Source organism: Cinclus cinclus, chromosome 4, assembly GCF_963662255.1.
Source record: "Cinclus cinclus chromosome 4, bCinCin1.1, whole genome shotgun sequence".
NCBI classification, from domain to species: Eukaryota; Metazoa; Chordata; class Aves; order Passeriformes; family Cinclidae; genus Cinclus; species Cinclus cinclus.
Window position 1 is genome coordinate 71,380,187 of NC_085049.1, and position 23,818 is coordinate 71,404,004.

At 45.5% G+C, this 23,818-nt stretch overlaps 1 protein-coding gene across 4 annotated transcripts in view; it reads left to right on the top strand.

The window, feature by feature from the left end:
• TBXAS1 (thromboxane A synthase 1) overlaps nt 1-23,818 on the top strand; it is a 246,495-nt gene that overhangs the window by 216,655 nt on the left and 6,022 nt on the right. For all 4 annotated transcript variants that reach the window (XM_062492480.1, XM_062492481.1, XM_062492484.1 and 1 more), the window contains one exon: nt 23,000-23,088. In XM_062492480.1, coding sequence (XP_062348464.1) covers nt 23,000-23,088 — 89 coding nt within the window. The remainder of the gene's footprint in view (nt 1-22,999; nt 23,089-23,818) is intronic.

Sequence of the window (23,818 nt, forward strand, 5' to 3'; positions counted from 1 at the left end):
TAGCGTGTGGGAGTGTGAGTGCAGGGCCTCTCTCTCATCTTAGGCACATGAAATGAGGAGTAGGAGACAGCAGATAAGATCCCCAGTGTGTTTTGGGTGTGATGACCATAGGTTGACATATCTCTCCTTTTCCATGAGTCCACAACAATAGAGTGGAATGGTTTAATTTTGCTGCTCTTTTCTTCAGGACTCCACAGCCACTGAGCTTCTGTCTGTGGGCTGACTGGGCTCAATGAAATTAGTTTCCTACAACCAACAAGAACCACTGCTTACACTGATAAACCCTGGCTGACCTGAGTATCAGAAGCTGGTTGGCATGCTGGTGCAGTGTGTACTGACCCTTGTAAACAACTCTTCTGTGATTTTGGCATCTTTGAGTGCTCCTGGAAAAACTTCCCTTGGAACAGATAACAGAACTCGCTTCTGTACTTTGAGTTGCCAGATTATCTGGCAAGAGAGCTGCTAAAAAGAGGTTCTGAGAACAGCTGAAAAAGAGCAAGTACACGCCTGCTGCAAGCAATAGAGCAACTGGTACCCACTGAGCAAGAGTAGTGGTGATTTCAAAACACGCAAGAGGAATATGGACATGTATCTCTTGTGGGTGTTGCACTGCTGTGAGAGCCAAAGAGGGTTCTTAATTGCTCAGAGAAATACAGAGGGACTAGTTAGAATGGACAAGAGCTAATGTAGGCTTTGGAGATGATGAGATCAGCTTACGAAAGCTAAGCCTAAGAATGCTGTTGGAAACTTTAGCAACAGCTAAGCTTACAGCTCTTTCAGAAAAAGGAAAAGAAACATTTTAAACTCACAATCCACGTTATAGCACAGCCCAAGGCTATAGGTAATAATAAATCTCTAGCAATCCTAGGATATCCTCAGTAAACACATGTTGAAAAATGGCATTTCAACAAACCTTCTTGTGTCCTTCTTGAAAAGAGAGTGCTGTTTCTATTGAAACCCAGAGATCCTATGAAAAGGTAGGGAAGTTCAAATGTACAGCACCGACCATGAGAAATCCCTCATTGCTCCTCCAGTCCTGACTGTACTCTTCTGGAGGGCACTTTGCCTACATCTAACCTCGTTGAGTTCACAATTATGCCTGGTATTCCTGGGATAGGACTACCAAATACACTTTTCAGAGGTCCCAGGCACGTAACAGGAGAGTTTTTATTTCTGCTTCCCAAGTGGGAAGGGGAAGGCATGGCAGGCTTAAATGGCCTAATTTGTGGCAGCACTCACAGCTCCCAAATTCTCATCTGATGCCCTACTCTCCTAATCAGCAAATGTTTAAACTCTTGCTCTACTTTAAGCTGCTGAGCCATTACACAGAAAAGATAAGGCAGTCTCTGCTGTTGGCAGTGATGACATCTGCTCCTGCCTCCCCCTGTAGTGGTGTGGTGTGTCTGCATTTGGGGAAATGAGCTGAGAGGAGAAGGCAACAGGAGTTTTACTTGGGCCAGGCAGAGGAAAGACTGATCCTTCTTCTACTAAGAGTGTCAGATAATATACCAATGGTTTTCACTCTTGTGCTGCTCTGCTGCAGACATTTTGCAAGTGGAGATGGAAAGCAATGCGTTTTTTGTTGGCATCTTGACAAAGCATTTTCAAGAGCATGACTGCCCGTGGAAGACATCAGTTTAAGTTCCCAGCCTGGGATAGCAAGCACATCTGGGCAAAGGTTTGGGGCTGCATTTTTCCGGCAGGTTCACTAATGTCTCATACACGTGAATCCAGGGACAAGTAGCAGATGCCCTGAGCATACCTAGTCAGTGCTTTCAGCTGAAATGTGTGTGTTGTGTCCAGTACATTCTCAAGGAACTCTTTTGAGGAGTTCTAAGTAAACAATAAATCCCACCACAATGGAATTCATACTGAGTGAATTATCAGGGTTAAAAAAATATTCTGTTGCTTTCAGCTCTTATCTTTGTTTACCATATCGCCAAGGACAGTGACCTGCCTTTATGCCTTAATACTGAACTGTCAGCAAGAGAGACAGGAAGTGCTGCCTCCTCTATAGGTTCAGCATATAGTCTTAATGAGAAGAATAACATCTCAGCAGTAGCAGCTGTTGGTTTTGCTCAGTTTGGTTTATTCTCTTTTGTTGTCTTACTTCAGCAAACCTAGATAATCTTAGAGAAAGGCCTTTGTGCCAAGTTTCTGAACTCTAATTTAGTGACCTTCAGATATTAAAACATTATTAAGACCAAGTCAAGCTGACAAAAGAGTCTATGTCCTTTTCATTTCCCACCAAGCTGAGCCTGTTGCATTCTGAGTGGAGCCTGGTCGTGCACAGCACTCTGAAAACGAGCCATCTTTCAGCTGGAGAGAGCAGGGAGTGCTCCCATCCCAAGCAAAATGCTCCATCCTCACTGTGGTAATGTTGAGTTCAAAGGAAGCCCCACCACTCCTGGGCCATGTGATTAGTGAAGTAAGAAATGCATGATGGAAAAAATAATCAAATAGGAAATCACCAACCAGGACAGGGCAGAGATGTGCTGGTAACACCGCACACAGTGGAGTGGCACTGCTTTGTCCCAACAGCTGACCCTCTGGGTTTTGGGGAGCAGGGGACAGGAGAGTGACACAAACCTGCCTTCTACATCCTGACATTGGCTGCAGGAACCCATCATGGTGTCTGCTCTTGCAGCAGTTTTGGGGCTGTTCCTCTTCCACAGGTCTAATAGCAGCAGTAGTTTCCCTGCATGGTTCGAAATTCATCATTTGAGAGGGCAGAGGTGCAGGGAGAATTCCCATGGATCCCAGCCTCTATTTGGACCCCCAAGGACAGCTGGATAACTCTTGAGTGCAAATCCCTTAAATATTAAATTGCAGCTATTTTATCCGTGCAAAGGTAGGCAAAGAGTGTGTTCCTTTGCTGGCTTGTTGCTGGTGTGTGGGTGAGTGTATAACACACATTACAACCATTTTCCCCCAGCAATTGCACATCGTAAAGCAAAGCTTTAATGGTGGGTTCAGTTCACTTTATTTACACAGAAGGAATGTGTAAAATTTCTGTTCTAGTAGTCCACAATGTTGTTTTCCATTCAGGATTTACCTTTTTTTTTGTATAATATCAGTATTACCTGCCAGGGCTTACCTTGCTCATTGCATAATATTTTTTGTTGTTTCTTTTTTTTTCTTAAGAGCAGGGGGATTTGTTGTTAGTACCATGTAATGATCAGGCCTTAAACATGAGCATGATATGCTGCTGTCCTCTGAGCATACCAGCAGTATCCACATAATTAGGGTTTCTCAGTCTTATTAAGAGTGGTGGAGGAGAGGAAAAGACTTCTCCAAATTTGCTTGGAAAGCTGCGTCAGGACTTGACCTTCTGCTAGCAGGTCCTGTGATTTTGCCACACAAGGGCTACTCCCCACACTCCTATTGCCCTTACAGTAATGTGCCTGGAATCTGAACCTGCATTTCCCACTGTCATGTTGGTATCAGCTGGAGATAAATTAAGCCTTTTGTTAACTTCTTCCTTCCTTTCTGGGGAGCTCTTCTTTTCTGCTTTAAAGAAGAGCCAGTGGTGATGCAGCACTGAGGCAGAGGTACATATAGGCACTGTCAGCATGGTGTTTGTAGTATACTGGCCAAAGCATCTCTTGTGGCAAAAATGAGACATGACTCCATTATAAGGAACACAGAAAGGAATTTTCTATCAAGTTTACTGAAAGTAGGGAGCAAGCTGTCATCTTCCCTGGCTCTTCAGCTGCCAGCCTGTGTAGTACCAAGGAGCAAAAGTGGTGACGTGCATATGCAGAACACAAAAAGAGTCTTCCCACATCCTGACCTAGATAAATAGGACTTGGAATGAATTTTCTGACTTCACAGCAGTGACACTTTGAATCTTCTGAGATTTGAAGAATATATATATATATATATATATATATATATATATTTCAGGCATTTTTATGCCACTGCAAATAGGTGGATGTGTTACAGAAAGTACGCACACACACGTCCATGTACATGAAGAGGACAAAAGCACTAATACCAATCTCTCCTACTGTGCCATAATGTGAAATAGGAAGCAAATGTGTTAGCAAAAGCAGTGGGTATGGACAGAAGTGCAAGATGCTGTGGCTCTTTTGAGCTGTGTTGCTAATACCTTGGGAGCTGAGACAGGAAAAGCCGTGAGGTTGCTCTAAGTTGTGCTGGCAGCAGGCAGGTTGAAGTATGCAAGGGGTGCAAAAGGGGATCCACTCACAGTTTCTATCAGCACACTTCTTATGGCAGGTGTAGCTCTGGCAGAATATGATCCCAAGTAACCTGCTTCCCAAAATATTTTCTTTTGTAGTTGAGCCAGCTTTCCCCCAGGTTTTCTTGGTTGTTTTATTTTAGTGTGAAATAAGTATTATATGACTGGGACTATGATTTGGGCTGCCAAAATGTTGCATGGCATGGTTTAAACCAGAGCAGCAAACTTGGAATAGCAGCAACATGCCGTTGACTTTTTGATCATCCTGCTGGTTCACTAGAGAGTATTGTGGATTTCTTTACACACATAGAAGTCAAAGAAATAATAAGCACCCTTCATCTATCACATAGTCTCTATTTATACATCAGGGTAGGTGTGACAAGCAAGAAGTCCTGTTTTTTTGTTCTCCTGCTTTTTTTTTTTTTTTTTTTTACTTTTTAATTATTTTTTTTCATTTAGAGTCATGGAGCTGTCTGGGCTTCTGCCATAGATAAGTGGGTCTTCATCTGACAGAAACAACCAACATTTATTTTTCTTTTCCTTCTCTCCCCCTCACTTCCTCCCTTCCCCACCTCCCTCCCCCCTAGTACTCAGCAGAAACAAAATGCTATATATAAACTTAGCACAGTTTTCCCCCCCAATTACTTTGTCTGTATGTTTCAATTTTGTTCTATGTCAAGCTTTACCAAGGTACCAAGTTTGGCATTTTCAAAGGGGGGGTTGGATGATTGATCCCTGAGGCCCCTCTTGTAGTAACATCCCTCACACACCCCCCAAATGTGTGTTACTGTACTGTGGGCACTCTGAGCAGCAGCTCATGCTTGTCTAATGTTTATTCTAATGAAATTCCTGGTCTTGTAGGTTTTTTTGCTTTCTTTTTAAAAAAGTCTGCATGATTCTAGCTGAGTACTAGCAGCAGATGGCCAAAGGGCAGGCAGAGATGGCTCATGGTGCTCAGTAAATGGAATATTACCAGCATCCTGCCATCAGGCTGCAAGTCTCTGTTGTTTGATTTGTATTTTTTCAAATCACTCAACACTGAAGTTAGGTGTATAACCAGAATCTCATCTTTCATCATTAAAACAAAAGACAACCAGTAAAGAAAAGAAAAAGGGAAAAATGGTTTCTAGTTGAAGAGGTAAGACTGAAAACATGAATACCAGTTCAGAAGCCAGAGGGCATATGAAGTTCAAAATACTGTTATTTGTCATAAATCTCATGTGTTTTCCAGCCAATTTCAAAGTATGTTGGGGCCTTGCTTGTAATGTTTGAGCAATCAGGATTGGTAATATGCTAGCTGCTCTCATGTGTGTGACAGGCCCTTTACAGAAAAAGCCTACAGCTGTGTTTCGTCTTGGTACTCAGAAAATCCCTCCCCACAAATTAGCCCATCTATAGATATCTACAGTTCTTTGTGCCTCAATTCATGATAAAAAGGCAGAGTATACCATCCTTTATAAGGTATTTTATATAGGTAAAATTGCTAGTGAACCCCCTGCAGAACACTATGTTTTATGCACTTTTCTGGCTCAAAAGCACTCTTTTGTGTTGAATGATTCTATCAAATGTGTCAATTTGTGGGTGCCACCTTTGTGGCTCAGTGGTGTCTGGATCAAGTGGCCTCCCTGTCAGGGCTGGCTCAAATCCAGCTGCCTGCCACCATGTTGGCCAGGTTCCCCTGTACCCCAGAACTTCTGAGACTTGATGCTTTTGAGCTTTGAAAAATAAGAATAAAGGACAAAATACTGGGCATTAAAGTAATATAGCTATAAGTGAAATGATGGCACAGAAGTGAGGCGTTGGAAATTTTAAAAATAAGAATATTCTTGGAAATACAGAGGTAAATGAGTGATGTGGCCAGGCACTGATTCAGGAAAGGGTCAGGTTCAAGAAGCAAAAGTATCTTTAAGAAGCAAGAGAGAAAGAACAGCAAATTGGTCTTCATACCAGGACCGTTGTGGAACTGTGAGGTAATAAATAAATAAAGGCCAAAGCAGCTTACTCATAAAGCAGAAGAAATCGTGAGCAATATTTTCCATTTGCCTTCCCTGTAAAGCCTTATATCATCCTAAAACATGCTGGAAATGACCTTGTTCTACAAATGCATTCTGTATTTTCTCACTGGTGACCCTGTGACTTCATCCTGCAGTTCCTTGAGTTGTGCTTTTGTTCCCCTTCGTTTCCATGTGCTCAGGGAGTCAGCACACGAGGGAGGGCTTTACTAATCCTGGCAGTACATGGTGCCCCCCAAAACAGCTGCACTTCCCAGGCTCTGTCCTCAGCTCCTGCACTTGGGGGCAGGTCCTCTAACTCAGGGATTCACATCTGTGCTAAAGGAGACCATGAAACAGGTGGCTTCCTGAACTGAATACTTCTCTTTATAATCTCTTCTCAAATATGCATCTTGAAATGTCAGAAAGGCCCAGGCCTTGTTTTCTTTTCTTGTCTTCTCTTCAGTTTTTGTGGATCGTTTGGACACTGGTAACTGCTAAAGAATTCCAGATAAAAAAATTAAGCTTTTGGTTTTATTTCCTGGGCTTAAGGACAGGAAGGCTCTTCTCAGGGAGGATCCAGTGGAGTTTTTCCACTGGCCTTTTTTTGTTTGGAAATGTTCCCACAACTTGAGTACAGTTTGAGTGTCATTACAGAGGTCCATTTGGCCCTCAAATAACCCACTGTGCTTATCAGTGTAATCAGGACCAAGTTATTGTGAGAAGTAAATCATAAACAGATGGGCAGTTGTGCCATGCTGGTCTACAAAGGGTAGAGGAGAGCAAAGACACAAAACAGCACCGATACATGACACCATAATGACTTCACTAAATCTAAGCATGAACAAGCTTAAGGAAATTTTTGTGTTCCAAGATGGAGAGTCAGGGAATAAAAGGAGAGAGATCCTTGACTAGGCATCTGCCAGGATTTTTTGCAGACAGCTTTATCTGAATATCTAGAGAAGTTTGTTGTAGGTTGGTGTCAGGGTAGCAGACATACCTGCTCACAGCCAGCTCCTCACTGAGCTTGGGGTAGTGCATTTTGGGCTGACAAGTCATGTTGTCTTTTTCAGACATCTTCATGCACTGGAGGAAGAAAACACGAAAGCTGTTTCAAGTGCTATCAAATTTTTTTCATGTACCAGTTGTAAATTGCTTTGTTGTACCCAAGGCAGTCGGAGCTTTCCAGAGGGAGCAAAAGAGGAAAAGACACTGAATACCTTTGGTTAGAAAATATGTTTTTCCACTTTCTTCGTACATATGTTATAAGTGTTTGTCACACACACTGACTCAGAGCCAATTGTACATCAAGCAGTGGAATTTATTAAGCAAGCGGTAACAAGCAAAAGCAGCGCTGGGCGGCCGGGAGTTAGCGCTCCACCAACGGCGCGCACTTTCCTCTCTCAGTCCTTTGGGTTTTATACCCCTTGTTTCTGGTGTACGTGTCCCTTTTGCAATCGTGTCTGCGCTGGCGCTGCCTGTTGATAGGGGTCGTACTTTGCCCTCCTGTGGTCGTTGGAATGAAGAAGACTCCTCTTCCCGGCAGAACCTCTGCCTTATCAGTAGATCCTTTTTACACGTTGAACAATGGATACTTAAGTATGGTTAATTAACTCAGCTCAAACTAATCAAGACATTCTTGTGGACTACGGGTGCATGACTTGTGCCCTCTCAGATCTGGTTCTATTCTTTGTTATTTTATTGAACTCTTGGTAGTCCTTCTATTTTAATGAACAATTTTTATGTTGTTTTTATTACACATATTTCATATTTTCAGTTAAACTGCAAGAAGTTCCAACAGGTACAAACTTTTCTTTTGTGCCTTGTAGAAAGGCCACATACTAAAACTCTGAGCTAGGACTGGATATGGCTTTTACCAGTAAATTTCACCCGTATTAGATAGGAGGTGCAGAAGTCTACGGCAAGGAATTGGAGCTTTGGCACCAGAAGCACTTCTTTGTGTTCTGCACTTTTAGTACCATCAGTTTCTCAAGGACAGGCTGAACCTTGAGGTATGATTTTGGCAGCTGAAAGAAACAAAGTTCCTTTTTGTTTAAGTCCTATTTAAATGCCATGCAATGGATTTCTTTCTTTTTTTTTTTTCACTTTAAGTCTATGCATTCAGAGCAGTGTTCACTAATTTATGAACAGCAGTCACACTGAGGCTGAAAAATAAAAATCAGGCTAGTTATGAAGACTTGAGCTGGTGGGTGCTCAAATCTTAAAGTTGTAAATCGATGGTCTCAGTCTTCAGCACCTCTGCTGGCCCCTTGTGTGTAGGGCAGGGATTGTTTACCAGGAGCACCTCACACATGCATTTGGAAGATGACCAACTAATTAATGGTTGCTAAACGCTTGGAGAGCCTCAGGGGAAAAGCAACTATGGGAAGGCAAAGTCTTATGATTGTCGTACTGCACCTAATGTACGTTAGATGTTACCAAGGCATCAGGCACTGCATAAATGTTGTATGGTATTAAAACTGACCTGCCCTTGTCAGAACAAATAATAATTACACTGTGTGATGAGAGAATCTTGCCATTTCTCTGCTACGAATGTTTTCCTGTTTACTAATTCAGAAAAGGTCTCATCCAGCAATTGCTGAAGCCAGTGACTTAAGCAGTCACTGGCTCAAGAAGGGCAAATTACAGAAATAATTTATTTTGTGTAGAGCTCTGATCTCCTCATAGGTTGGGCTGTGCTCTCCAGAGCATATTTCCCCAAACTGCATGCCTGGGGCTGACTCACCTCTCAGTCCATAATGCTTCCATAGAGATGAAGAACAACCAAAGACAACCTCAGCAGGTAGACCATAAGATAGCCTCTATTTGCAGCATGAAAATTCATGCTGATGTTTTTTAATGTAAACATAACGTGAGGAAATGAACATTTGATTGAACTAAACACAGAGGCCTTTTATATGCAAGGCCCTAGTTTAAAGCACTGTCACCTCCATACAGAAAATACCAGCTGGAGCAGGAATGATTAAATTAAATCATCTGGCTCTTATGTGATACCATGAATGTGGGGAAAAAAATCTCTCCTCTTTATTCCTGTAGATCTGCAGCAACCATCAAGGGACACTTCTGAAGCAGGAAGGATTAAGTCTTGCACGAACTTCAGTGGTTAATGTGCTTTGGACTGGTGACATGCCCTTCGGACAGACCTACCCCAGTTTTATAATTCTCTTTCTCAGCCTTTTGGGCCTCTGGCAGTCCTTTCTCCTGTTTAATTTCCTCCTTGCTTCCCTCCCACTGGGATCCTTCACCATTCAGCATTTCTGCCACCCAAGTAGAAATTTTGATTGTGTCAGACAAGTGTAGAAAGAGAGACTTTTGCGCCTCGTTGGGCTGTGGAGAGAACCTGGGGCGGATTTCCTGGGGGCTGAGTGTTTTTTAAGGAGGTGAGAAAGAGGCAGGCTCTGTGCCTCTGATGATCTTAGCCTGCTGCAAAGCACGGGCAGGGATTATATCACATCGCAAATAGCTGGAGCAAGGCATGCATTGCATACACGTAGGGAGTCACTTCTAGAGGGGAGCTACTCTTCCCCACATAGCCTAAGTAAAATAATGAAAATTAGCATAGTGGGGGTACTTATGTATGAAACACTGCCTGGCCTGGCAGTATCATCACACTGGGGAACTGCACCTTCCTGTGTGACAGCAGAGCACCCCAGGCACCCCATCTCACTTAGAGTTATTTAATCGATTTTCATTTGAGGGCACACACTTCTCTTAGCAATCTGGGACTGGATGAAGTTAACAAATTTACAAAACCTAAATAGAAATCAATTGTTTCCCCCTTTCTTTTCATTTGTAGCTTGCCTCATAAAGTATTTCCTTGGAGATTCTTTTTTTCCTGCCTTTCTTTTTTTCTGGATCTTCTACCTGATGGCACACGTTCTGTTCTTGCTGATCACCATGTGTCAGTAGTAATGTAGGTGGAAGAGAATTTCTGACTGTTTTGGTTGCAGCTTTTATGTTTATCTATTTGGCTTTGGGACACTGTTCAGTTTCAGGAAGTATATTTTTATCTCACAGAAGTCTCATTGTGAGCAGTGATGCTACAGAGACCTTGTTTTAGCACCGTGGAAGCTACTGGAGGTAGTGCAGGTTTGTCTTCTGTCAGGAGCTGAATTCTTTGATTCAAAAAGCAAAGTAACATTGAAGTGAATTGACATTGGTGTAACCTTATACCTTCTGGCTCTCTCCCCAGCACTATTTGGTACATCCTTAGAACTGCATTTTCTTCTCCCTTACACTGATACAGCCCCAGGGAGCTGCGTGGATTTGCACCAAAGTGATGGAGAGAATTTGGCTGCAAGGTCTGTGTTTAATGTGGTTATCCGTGCAAAACTGATGGTCCAGTTCTGAACTCTGCCTCTGCAGATCAGCACCTTCCTCTGTGTATGGTCAGTTGACTTGCATGGTAGTGAACCACAGACAGGTGTAGTTAGAGGGGAGGGTGACTGGCAGGTCATCTGAACAAAAAACTGTAAGACTAAATTTATCTGGCACTGACAGTCTTTAGGAGGAGCTGGGATGAATTTGTTTCAGGTGTCTGAAGCACTGAATGTTGTCACATCTTGAGATGTGCCCCAGTGAGCAAAATAACTTTGTCAAACCCAGTGAGCAGCCACCAAGGGTGGGGGTCAGAGCCTGACAAAATTCCATTTGAGTAACAACCCAAGCAGATGAAAGAGGTGGCAGGTAACCCACATGGAACAAAGAAATAAATTGAAATCTTGGGAGTATATGTTTTGGATTGCTTTTTCTTGCTTCTGGGGAAAGATGCAAGAGGGGATGGAGCTGAGAACTTCAGTGTTGATTTCTGAGAATGTGTGAGAAGGCCCAATGCTGATGGCAGAGGCTGTAGTACTACCAAGGTGTGCTTGGAGGATTTGCAAGGTGCTAGGCAGCTCAGAAAGTCTCTTTATCTGGAAAAATCAGGCAATCTGGAAATCAGGCTTGTCCTACATTTCATTCCTGAACCTTCTCCTTGATTCTGTAATCAAGAGCTTTACATTTTGATAGAAGGTTCCGTAGGCATCCATCTGACGCTAGAAGTGGCCAACAGAGCACTATTTCTTTTTTGTGAATTTAGGCAGGCTTTTCTCTATCTTAAGGGTGTAATCTGTCTCTCAGAGTGAGTGAGACTCAGGAGCTTCAGGGTCCTGTTTCCCAAGCAGCATGGGCTGGTTCTTCCTGGTGCTTTGGCTCGGAGACACATCTCACCTGGCAGGTGCAGCCAACAGGGAGGGAGAATTTGCAGTAAATATTGCATGAGGACTGCCTTACGCATTTTTTTAGGTGTTTGGTCCAAGTTCTGGGGATAAAGCTAAGAAATTTTACTTCATCAGCTTTGTCCCTGTCCTGCTGCCTGAGATGGTAGGGAGGCTTTAGTTTGCTGCTTTACAGGGGGTCCAGCATGTTGCCATGGAAGTGGTCAAATATGAGACAAGCTTTCTTTAAGCATGTTAAAGACAGATATCTGCTAAACCATCCCACCCCTTTTTTAAATTTATCTGCATTTTGAGTGCAGTCCAATCTCTAACCTTTCCCTTGCTGATAGGGCTGTTGGCAAAGTGGTCATGGGGAATCCTAATTTGACTTTCTTGTACTTCATGTTCTTGCATTTCTTCCCCCTCTCTGAGGCCAAGTGAGGCACACAGACTGTAGTTCTGTTAGAGAATGAGCAGCTCCTAGAGGTGATCAAAGAGAGGTCAAAATCGTGGGCAGAGATTCTTTAAATTACTAGCAGCTTTTGATCCTTTTGATCAAAAAATATTATTGACCTGATTGTGAATTGCTGTGGTCTGAGTAGCTCTTTTGGCACTTTGAAAGGGAGTTGGGTACAAGTAACTAGTGGTGGTGCTGGCTGTTTTTTTTTTTTTCTCCTACCCTATTGCTATCAAAAGTCTATGTTTTGGAGGAGAGCCCATGTGGGCTGTGTAGTTATGCGTACACAGATAACTCATGGATCTGCACCTGTGCTTAAGCAGATCTGCATGGCATCTCTCTGGCCTGGACTTTGTCACAGCCACACCTGCCCATGAGCCATTGGATTTGGATTGCAATTTCTCAGAAACCTCAGCTGGTTCAGGATCAGGCCATGACTCAGCAGTGCTCCTTGTGAGGAATGTGGTTTAGGCAGGCTTCGCTGCTTCTAAATTGATTTCAGGTGCACATCGCGCTGTCAAGCTGCACAAAATTTTCTCTGATTTTTTGTTTTTAATTCCTGGAAGCTGAGCATCACTAGAGTGTGGCCAATAGGATAAGTGGAAATCTCTTATTCACTGATGTGTACTTTGAATTACCATTCCCAGAACAGAGGTGGTAGAGGAGGATGATCATCAGCTGCTTTGGGGAAAAGTTAGTGTCTCATCTTTAGCTGTCACTGAAGATGGGTTCATGCTGGACGCTGTATGGAAGCAACTGAGGTGCAGGCATATGTTCCCTTCTGCTGACTTGGCTGTGGTGACACCAACCACAGCCAGCAAAGAAGAGCCAGCAACTGGGAACAGAAACATCTCAAACTGTAGCAGAGTGATTGGCCAGACTGCTCCTGTCAGCACTTGGATTGCCTTGCTGTTCATTGAGGAATTAAAAGTTAACTGAGGGCGGTGGTAAAAAATAGGTTTGCCTGCCTAGAAAATGCTAAAACCAAAACTGAAAAGCAGAGGTGGATCTGAAGGTAGTTATCTCTCTTGGAGTTTATATGGGGATTAAAACACGCATCATCCTTGTAGCACATAGGCAATTTTATAATCACTGCTGGTATTTCACCTCAGGATACTCTGTGGGAAGAAGAATTAATTTCCCATCTTTTTCTAAGTAATGGAGGCTTGTGATTTTCTGTCAGTCATAAAGGAGAGTCTGTGGCCAAACTAGATGCCAGAAGTGATTGAATAGTCTGGGCTTGGTAAGGGTGTACCACCTCACTTCCAGAAATCAGACTGGGGAAACATGCATGCAGAGAAATGCCACAAGATGTTACATGGCCATTTCACTTCCACATCAACAGGAAAAGACACTACAAGGCTGTGCAAAGCGTAAGAAAAACTGCTGTGCAAAGCATTGGCTGCAAAATTAAAATACAGGATGTTTTAGTATATGCATTCCACCCTCACCCCCCCCCCCCCCCCCCCAATCTCTTCTTGTTACAGACAAAAATCTTTCTTAGAGGAAAAAAAAGCATCTCATCTTGAGTACAAGGCAATTTAGACTACTTTTTTTCAGGGGGTTAAAGTGGCATGTTTGCACAACACCACCCTCACTCCAGCAAACCTGCCAGCAGTTGATAGATATAAATAGGGACATTTAGGGAGAAAAGCATATTTACGTTCCTTTGAAATGTGCTTGGCTAAAGGCATATTTTTAAGAGAGGGAGTGGAAAAACAAATGGAAAATATTTTCTTTGAAAGGGAAAAAAAAAGCAACAAACTGTCCTTCCTAAATAGAGATGCTTGGCTTGTGTGTACTTTACGCAGCTGCAGGTCAGACCTTGCAAACAACTGCTAAATTAGGTCCAGCTACTCTGATGCTAAAAGCCTGGAAGTGCCAATAATTAAGTTGCATCAGACGTAGGAAATGACTGATGTGTCTGTCATTCTCATGGTAGCAGAGTTCACTCTGCTGACATTTGACTGACCCCTCCTTCTTTATGTAAGCAAATGGAATTTTCTTCTAGGGAAAATCAGCTGTTTTTACACCTTTGTTTTGTTTTCTGAACTGCTAATCCCCTGAAGGTATAGAAGCTGTTTCAAAGAGCAAATCAAAGCTCCAATAATTTAGTGTTACATTATTCGTTGATGTATGGTTTGATTTAGTGGCTACTTATTATATCAGGTTACCATATAATTATCTTAATTATTGACTCCAGAAGTAAGTAGAGGGATTATGAGAGAGACAGGAAGGCCCAGTGGAAAGAGCATGGTTCAGAGAATCAAACACATCTCGGTGTGCTCTTGGCTCCACCGTTCATTTTCTCTGAGCCTGGACTCTTCTCTCAGCCAGCCTGTCCATGAAATCAGGAGGGATTGCAGGAACAGGACTCAGATGCTGACTCAGGATTCAAAGAGATGCAGGATAGCAGTATAAAAAGGCAAGGGGAAAGTTCTGAAAGATAACTGGTAAACTGGCAGAAAAAAATAAAAAATGTACACCACAGCATGCATTTGCATTGAAGAGTGGAGCACCTCTGTGGACATGGAGAAAGGGAGTTGTGCTGTGAAGACCTAAAATTTGAGACTGCATTTCCAGCCTCTGCTACTGATTATCCCAAAAAATTAGGCACCCCTCAGATCCCATTTCTGCAAAACTAGGGTGATAAAAATAATTCTCCCAGCTTTGGTTTTAGCTATTGGATTTATTGGAGCACTGTTCCTCACACACAGCCATTAGCCGTGGTTCTCATGTGGCTTTTAGGCTCCTAGTCTTTTGTCTGATAACCACTGACCTAAGCCAAAGGTTTGAGTTAGCAGGCACCACTACAAGATAAAAGCCACAATGAAAGGCTGTCAGTGCAATCCATACTTCCTGTATTGATAATATTTGTCATATACTTACAAAATACTTAATCTATTGACAAGCTCAGTTGCATCTTTTCCCCTGAGAGAGGAGCACACACACCGCTTCTACTCAGCCTGTGCAAATTACTTTCTCTGCTTCTGCTTTTCTTTCCTGAGCCAAAAAATGGGGATAATAGAATGTATCTATTTCCTTCCCAGGAAAGATCTGTTAATGTGAAATGGTGCATGGTGGCTTAGTGCTGAATAAGGGGGATACCCTAATCCAGCAAGGTATCCTTGTTCTATTGTATGCCTTTTCTGCGTACCATCTGGAGTTGTTCTCTGCTTAGTATTTTCAGTATGTACCATATGTTTTTGCATGAAAATTCAATAAAATATGCATTATACATGAAAACTGCTGTAGTAAATAAAGGAAGGGTGGAATCCAGTCCCCTTTGTGAACGGCAGGGGCCCCAAATCTTCATAAAAGGTTTAGTCTAGTCTGACGTCTGTGCTTTTCTCCAATTTACTCTGTGTCAGTCTTTAGGAGATGCTCTAATTTAAAACAAAACTCTACTTTCCTGGTGAGGTTTTTCGATGTTCTTTGGCTGCCCTCTGCTGAGAGCAATGAATAAAACAGGGAAGATGTCCTTTTTTCGGGGAAGGTAACTGTGGAAGGAATTCCCTGTTAGTCCGTGCACTGAGTCGTATCAGTGTGTCCTGGTTTGAAGGACACGTGTTTGCCAAGGAAAGCAGAAGCTTCCCCTTGGACTGAAAGAAAATGTGATTCTTCCGATTATTATAATTTTGGAATTAAGAGAGCTCTCAGGCAAAGATATGGGGGTAGGAATAACAGTTCTTTACTAGTATATCTAACACGACAAACAAGAACAACAACAGCTATGAAATTACCCACAACCAGAACAGTAACTCAGTCCCAGTGTTTTTTGGCTGCAGGCACCTTTTCCCTGAGCTGCAGTTCCCGGTGCTGGGGGCGGGCGGGTCCCGCAGAGCTGCAGGAGGGCTGGGGGTGATGGCAGCGCTGTCCCAGGGGGAGAGAGAGATGGAGAGAGAGCTCTCCGCTCACGGTATTGGTTCTGATGCTCAGCAGAGTGCTGGATGGTGGTAGTTCACAGCGAGAAGACAGCCGGGCAGGGTCCGATGGTGGTTTCCCGACGCTGGGATGGGACACAGGCGGCGATCGTCCTTCTCGTCCGAACTCCGCGGGGGAAATGGGCCGAGGCCCAGCCTTCCGCTTCCTCTTCTGGCTGTTTGAATCTCGCGGGGCTTCTTCCCTCCCGTCCCCTCCCCTTTGTCACCAGGGCCCAGTCAACAGGTATCTTAGCATGACAATGGGGAAAATTCCACAGAGGGAAAAAAAAAGAAAGAACTAATCCTCAACATTATCCACCCCGAATTTTCCCCTACCATCATGCCAAATCAAATTAAAAATCTTCAAATTATAGACATCCATACAGTTACAGATACAGGCACAGTATTGTAGGTAGTTCACCCTAAAACAAGGTCTCCTTGGGGTATGCATCTGGTCTTTCCATCCCTTTGCATGATCCACCAGGTACACCCTGGCCCTTGAGCAAAAACCACCCCCCGAATTGGATTGTCTTTGCTGGAGGCAGGGTTCACCCAGACAGTTTTTCCTAGCATACCTCTCATGTGCACCACTGGAACCTTGTCCCCATCTGGTGTTCTCAAGGGCTCAGACTGGGCAGGGCCTGCTCGATTAGTGGAACCTCGGGTGTTCACTAACCATGTGGCCTTTGGTAGATTAATCTCCCAGTTTTTGAAAGTCCCCCCACCCAGTGCCTTCAAGGTGGTTTTAAGCAGCCCATTGCACCGTTCCACTTTCCCAGCCGCTGGTGCGTGATAAGGAATGTGGTACACCCACTCGATGCCGTGTTCTCTGGCCCAGGTGTTTATGAGGCTGTTCTTGAAATGAGTCCCATTGTCTGACTCAATTCTCTCAGGGGTACCATGTCTCCAAAGGACTTGTTTTTCCAGGCCCAGGATGGTGTTGCGGGCAGTGGCATGAGGCACAGGGTAGGTTTCCAACCATCCAGTGGTGGCTTCTACCATGGTCAGCACGTAGCGCTTGCCTTGGCGTGTCTGAGGCAGTGTGATGTAGTCAATCTGCCAGGCCTCCCCATACTTATATTTGGACCACCGCCCCCCATACCAGAGGGGCTTCACTCGCTTGGCTTGCTTGATGGCAGCACACGTCTCACAGTCATGGATAACCTGGGAAATACTGTCCATGGTGAGATCCACCCCTCGGTCTCGTGCCCACTTATAGGTAGCATCTCTGCCTTGGTGACCTGAGGCATCGTGGGCCCATCGAGCCAGAAACAACTCTCCTTTGTGTTGCCAGTCTAAGTCTATCTGTGACACCTCTATCCTTGCAGCCTGATCTACTTGCTCATTGTGTCGGTGCTCCTCATTAGCCCGACTTTTGGGGACATGGGCATCTACATGATGGACCTTTACGGGTAGCTTCTCTACCCGACTGGCAATGTCTTTCCACTCATCAGCAGCCCAGATTGGTTTTCCCCTACGTTGACAGTTAGCTTTTTTCCATCTTTCCAGCCAGCCCCACAGAGCATTGGCTACCATCCATGAATCAGTGTAAAGGTAAAGCTTTGGCCACATCTCTCTTTCAGCAATGTCTAGGGCCAGCTGAACGGCTTTGAGTTCAGCAAGTTGACTTGATCCACCTTCTCCTTCAGTAGCTTGTGCAACCTGTCGTGTGGGGCTCCATACGGCTGCTTTCCACTTCCGGTTCATCCCCACGATGCGACAGGAACCGTCAGTGAAAAGAGCGTAGCGAGTTTCATCTGCTGGCAGTTGGTTGTATGGCGGGGCTTCATCAGCCCGGGTCACTTGTTCTTGCTCCTCTTCATCGGCAAGACCAAAATTTTCACCTTCTGGCCAGTTTGTAATTATTTCCAAAATCCCAGGGCGATTTGGGTTTCCGATACGAGCGCGCTGTGTGATGAGGGCAATCCACTTGCTCCATGTGGCATCGGTGGTGTGGTGGGTAGAGGGGACCTTCCCTTTAAACATCCACCCCAGCACTGGTAGTCGGGGTGCCAGGAGGAGCTGTGCTTCTGTGCCAATCACCTCTGAGGCAGCTTGAACTCCTTCATAAGTGGCCAAGATCTCCTTCTCTGTTGGGGTGTAGTTGGCTTCAGACCCTCTGTAACTTCGGCTCCAGAATCCCAGAGGTCGGCCTCGGGTCTCACCAGGTACCTTCTGCCAAAGGCTCCAGGACAAGCCCTTGTTCCCGGCTGCAGAGTAGAGCACATTCTTCACCTCTGGTCCTGTCCTGACTGGGCCGAGGGCTACAGCATGAGCGATCTCCTGCTTGATCTGGGCAAAGGCTTGCTGCTGCTCAGGGCCCCAGTGGAATTTGTTCTTCTTCCAGGTGACCAGGTAGAGAGGGCTCACGATCTGGCTGTACTCAGGAATGTGCATTCTCCAAAAGCCTATGGCACCTAGGAAAGCTTGTGTTTCCTTCTTGTTGGTTGGTGGAGACATCGCGGTGATCTTATTGATGACCTCAGTGGGGATTTGGCGCCGCCCGTCTTGCCACTTTACTCCCAGGAACTGGATCTCTCTGGCAGGAGAGGACTTTGCTCCTCTTGATGGCGAAACCGGCTCCCAGCAGAATCTGGATGATCTTTTCTCCTTTCTCAAATACTTCCATTGCCGTGTTCCCCCACACAATGATGTCATCAATGTATTGCAGATGTTCTGGAGCTTCACCCTTTTCCAGTGCAGCCTGGATCAGTCCATGGCAGATGGTGGGGCTGTGTTTCCACCCCTGGGGCAGTCGGTTCCAGGTGTACTGCACGCCCCTCCAGGTGAAAGCAAACTGAGGCTTGCACTCTGCTGCCAGAGGAATGGAGAAAAATGCATTGGCAATATCAATGGTGGCGTACCACTTTGCTACCTTGGACTCCAGCTCGTACTGGAGTTCCAGCATGTCCGGCACGGCAGCGCTCAGCGGTGGAGTCACTTCATTCAATGCACGATAGTCCACAGTCAATCTCCATTCTCCGTCAGACTTGCGCACAGGCCAGATGGGGCTGTTGAAGGGTGAGTGGGTTTTGCTGACCATCCCTTGGCCCTCCAGCTCACAGATCATCTTGTGGATGGGGATCACGGCATCTCGATTTGTCCTGTACTGCCTGTGGTGCACTCTCGAGGTGGCAATTGGCACTTGCTGCTCCTTCACCTTCAGGAGTCCCACTACAGATGGGTTCTCTGACAGTCCAAGCAAGGTGTTCAATTGCTTAATGTTTTCTGCCTCTACAGCAGCTATTCCAAAAGCCCACCTGAGTCCCTTTGGGTCTTTGTAATAGCCATTCCTCAGGAAGTCTATGCCTAGAATACACGGTGCCTCTGGGCCAGTCACAATTGGATGCTTCTGCCACTCTTTCCCAGTCAGGCTCACCTCAGCCTCCAGCAAAGTCAATTCCTGTGATCCCCCTGTCACCCCAGCAATAGAAACAGGCTCTTCCCCAACATGTTCTGATGGTATTAGGGTGACCTGTGAACCAGTGTCAACTAATGCCCTATGTTTTTGTGGCTCTGATGTGCCAGGCCATCAGATCCACACCGTCCAAAAGACCCGGTTTTCCCGTGCCTCTCCCTGGCTAGAGGCAGGGCCCCTCTAGCACTGGTTATTATTTCCTTCCAGGGCATACATGTTGGCGGTTCCCTCAAGGGGATCTGACAAATCATCCTCCCTTTTGTAATACCCTGCATCTTGGTTATGGGAAGTTGAGGCTACCTTCACTTTAGTGGAGCTCCTTTGGTTAGTGTTTCCCTCCCTGAGTTGACGCACCCGTGCTGCCAGGGCAGAAGTGGGTTTCCCATCCCACCTCCTCATGTCTTCCCCATGGTCACACAGAAAGAACCACAGGTCAGCTCGTGGGGTGTATCCTCTCTCCCTAGCTGGGGGACGTTGGGCTCTAACTCTGGGATCTGTGACTCGCACTGGTGCTGCACTGACCTTCCTCATCTCCTCCCTCACCCCTCTTATCTCCGCCTTGAACTCCTCTCTGAGTTCCCTAATCACGGCAGAGACCTGAGCCTGCATTGGGCCATTCATTATACTCTCAAAATTTCTGAGCTTATCGGCAACAGAACCCACTGTCTCGTGGTTGGTGTCAGCATTAATGGCTGCAATGAATGTGGTGTATTGAGATGGCCCCAGGTGTGCCAGATTCCACAACATCTGCCCTGTGAACCTGACCTTGTCGGGGTCATTGTCATGTTGTCCACCCCTCCCAAAGAGTATCTCCAGTACTGCCACTTCTCTCAGCTGTTGGATCCCCTCCTCAGCGGTCTTCCAGCGCATTCTATGGTGGTGCTCCTGCATTCTCTCTCTATGGACAAACCTCTCTCTTACACTCATTAAAAGCCGCTCCCAGAGGGAAAGGGGGCCTGGTTCCCTTATGAATATGTGATCCACACCTGAGTCCTGGGTTAGGGGTCCCAAATTCCTTGCCTCAGTACCATCCAGCTGCACACCTGTACCCATAAGGTCCCAGACCCGCAGTAACCACGTTGTAAAAGCCTCACGGCCCCTTCGTACAACATCTTTACGCAGATTACGGAGACTCTCGTACGACAGGGACTCTGTGACGATCTCAACCTCTGGCTCCCCTGCTGGTTGTGAGGGCCCTGCTTTCTGATCATTATTTCTAGGTGCTTTGTTTTCACCTTAGACTTTCTAGTTTCCACGGGGGCAACTGCTGCTGGCTGTGAGTGCCCTTGCAGTTCAGCTGGAGCCTGGAGAGATGTAACATTTGTGGGTTCCACTGCTGCACCATCAGGCTCTCCCTCTTTAAGGCAGAGGGAGAGTTTCTCGAGAGGTGGGGAAAGGTACTCCTTCAGCATTTGGCCCATCTCCTTCACTAGAAACCCCACCCACTCTGGATGGTTCCTTTCTGAGGTGAGCTCTGGGGCAGAATCAGGCTCAGGGGCAACATCCTTAACCTCTGGGGCAGAATCCTTAGTCTCTGGGGCAGAATCCTTAGTCTCTGGGACAGGGGCAGAGTCAGGCTCTGGGACAGAATCCTTAGTCTCTGGGGGAGAATCCTTAGTCTCTGGGGCAGGGGCAGGGTCAGGCTCTGGGGCAGAGTCCTTAGTCTCTGGGGCAGAGCCAGGCTCTGGGGCAGGGCCAGGCTCTGGGGCAGGATCCCTATTCCTTGGGGGACGTATCAGGGTTGTCATCCAAGTCAATCTCCCCTCATCTCGGAATGTTAAATAGAACAGGTTTACAAGGCCTATTAGCAATGTCAGCCACTGTATGATATCATTACTGCTTAGAAGAGATTTGAACCCCTCAAAAGCTGGTGGAGCAGACCCAAAAAACTGTGTAAGGGGTTGGGACAAAATTTTCCCTGGTGTCATATCCTCACAGTATGTACCATTATTAAAGTAGCCCCAAAAACATACAGTTAGAGTGTGATAGCTCCGAATCCATGTGCCCACCTTCCAGAGGAAGTTAAAAATCCATGAATTTCTCACGTTATCAGCCCACAAAAGGAACTGGATAATAGTTACAGCAGCCTGAGTTAGAGGACCCATGTTCAAGTAAGGGATTGCAAATGGGAGAGATAAAGCTGTGGCCACATGGAGCCCAAACCACGGTAAGCTGGACAACATGATGCCACCTAACACAAAACTGAGGTAACTCAAGAACTGTTATTCCTTTTTCACCCTTTTCTCTCAATGCCCTCGGGCCCCACGTTGGGTGGCCAAAATCTGTCCTGGTTTGAAGGACACGTGTTTGCCAAGGAAAGCAGAAGCTTCCCCTTGGACTGAAAGAAAATGTGATTCTTCCGATTATTATAATTTTGGAATTAAGAGAGCTCTCAGGTAAAGATATGGGGGTAGGAATAACAGTTCTTTACAAGTATATCGAACAAGACAAACAAGAACAACAACAGCTATGAAATTACCCACAACCAGAACAGTAACTCAGTCCCAGTGTTTTTTGGCTGCAGGCACCTTTTCCCTGAGCTGCAGTTCCCGGTGCTGGGGGCGGGCGGGTCCCGCAGAGCCGCAGGAGGGCTGGGGGTGATGGCAGCGCTGTCCCAGGGGGAGAGAGAGATGGAGAGAGAGCTCTCCGCTCACGGTGTGGGTCCCGGTGATCAGCAGAGTGCTGGATGGTGGTAGTTCACAGCGAGAAGACAGCCGGGCAGGGTCCGATGGTGGTTTCCCGACGCTGGGATGGGACACAGACGGCGATCGTCCTTCTCGTCCGAACTCCGCGGGGGAAATGGGCCGAGGCCCAGCCTTCCGCTTCCTCTTCTGGCTGTTTGAATCTCGCGGGGCTTCTTCCCTCCCGTCCCCTCCCCCTTGTCACCAGGGCCCAGTCAACAGGTATCTTAGCATGACAATGGGGAAAATTCCACAGAGGGGAAAAAAAAGAAAGAACTAACCCTCAACACAGTGCTGCTGTTTGGTGTCTCTCGTTGTCTGTTTCTTGCCAGTCAGAGGGCAAAGCCTTCTGAGCTACAGCCCTGTTGGGGTTTTAGTGCCCACCAAAGGGCTGGACGCCTTTGTAGGATTGTGAAGATGTGGGCTCAGGCATTGACCATCGTGAAAAATGAAGCAGCATTAAGCAAGGGCTGGAGGACACAGGTTTCTCTGCTCATTGCAGTCCTGCCAGCTGGGATTTGAGCTATACTTTGGCATCTCACCTCTTGGCAGAGCAATTTGCCACTGTGTGCTGCTCCTCATTGGGGTTCCAGCATCTTCCAGTGCCACCTCCACCCCTCCACAGGCATCACAGCACCAACACGTGGCTTTATTTCTATAGCTGGGAAAGTGCAGAGGGGTTGTTCCAACATTAACAGGAGCAACTGAAGGACTTGCTGTTTCTTGTGAACAAAGTGTGAGCTGTGCTCTTGCCCTTGGGAAGAAACAAGGGTCCTGTGCAGATTTTGGTAAAACAATAGCTCTGTTATAGCTACTGATACTCTCTGTAATGACCTGTTTTTAATACTTCCTAGCAAGCTGATTTATTATTATACCTTCAGCTGGGCTGCGCACCAAAGCGTTTTGATGATGAAAGGAAAGTTGCACACACATTTAATTACTGCCCACATTTTTGTATAATTTTATCATTTACTGTTTTAGATGAGACATCGAGTTCTTCTACAGGAAAGATGCCCACTAAAAAATAGATGATTTAAAAGCTAATCTGAGATGAGTTTGGCACTTGCATGTGAGAAAACGTAATTGTTCCTTTTGTTCTGCTCTTTCAGATGGTCCCTGATTACCAAAATGTACAAGAACTCCCTTATCTGGACATGGTGATTGCAGAGACACTGCGCATGTACCCACCTGCCTTCAGGTATCTTTTTTTTTCTCTTCTGATTATACAGGATAGCTCCCAGGCTCTATAAAATGGAAATCTGCTGCTGGAAGACCAATGGTCTCTCAGTCTCTGTGCCAACATCATTACTGCTTTGTGCATTTGAAAGATATAATGCGGCCTGTTGAAGGAAAACTGGATAATTCTGGTATTTCTAAAGCACATTTTTACAGTGAGTTGGCCAAGGGTGCTTCCTCACCATTCTTTGTGTCCCCCAAACTTAGAGGATGGAGCCATTTTGGAGCAGGTCTGGCCTTAGAAAGCCAGAGATTGCTGCTTCCATGTGCCTCAGGCTTTGGGGGTTTTCACTAAAGCCCACCCCTACCCTGTTGGTTATTATGGCCCTGATCCACGGAAGGGTTGCACAGTCTGAAAGCTGTATTTTCCATGTGTGTTTAACTTTGGCCTGTTTGCACTTAGCACTGCCTTATACTGATAGAGCTAAAGTAATGGTAACATCCATGAACTTTTGAATGTTTTGTTCCAAATCACACATGACTTATTCTACTATATTGATGAACTGAAAACAAGGGAAAAAAGAAATTAGAAAACTGTTTGACTGTTAAAGCTCCAAGTTGTTACAAGCATAGATACAAATATTAAGAAATACAATTTTTCAAAGTGATCAGCCAGTTGCAGTCCTTCTCATGAAGCTCAGGGAAAAAATCAGATGACTGGAAAGAAGCCAAAGCTGAGCTTGCTATGAGAG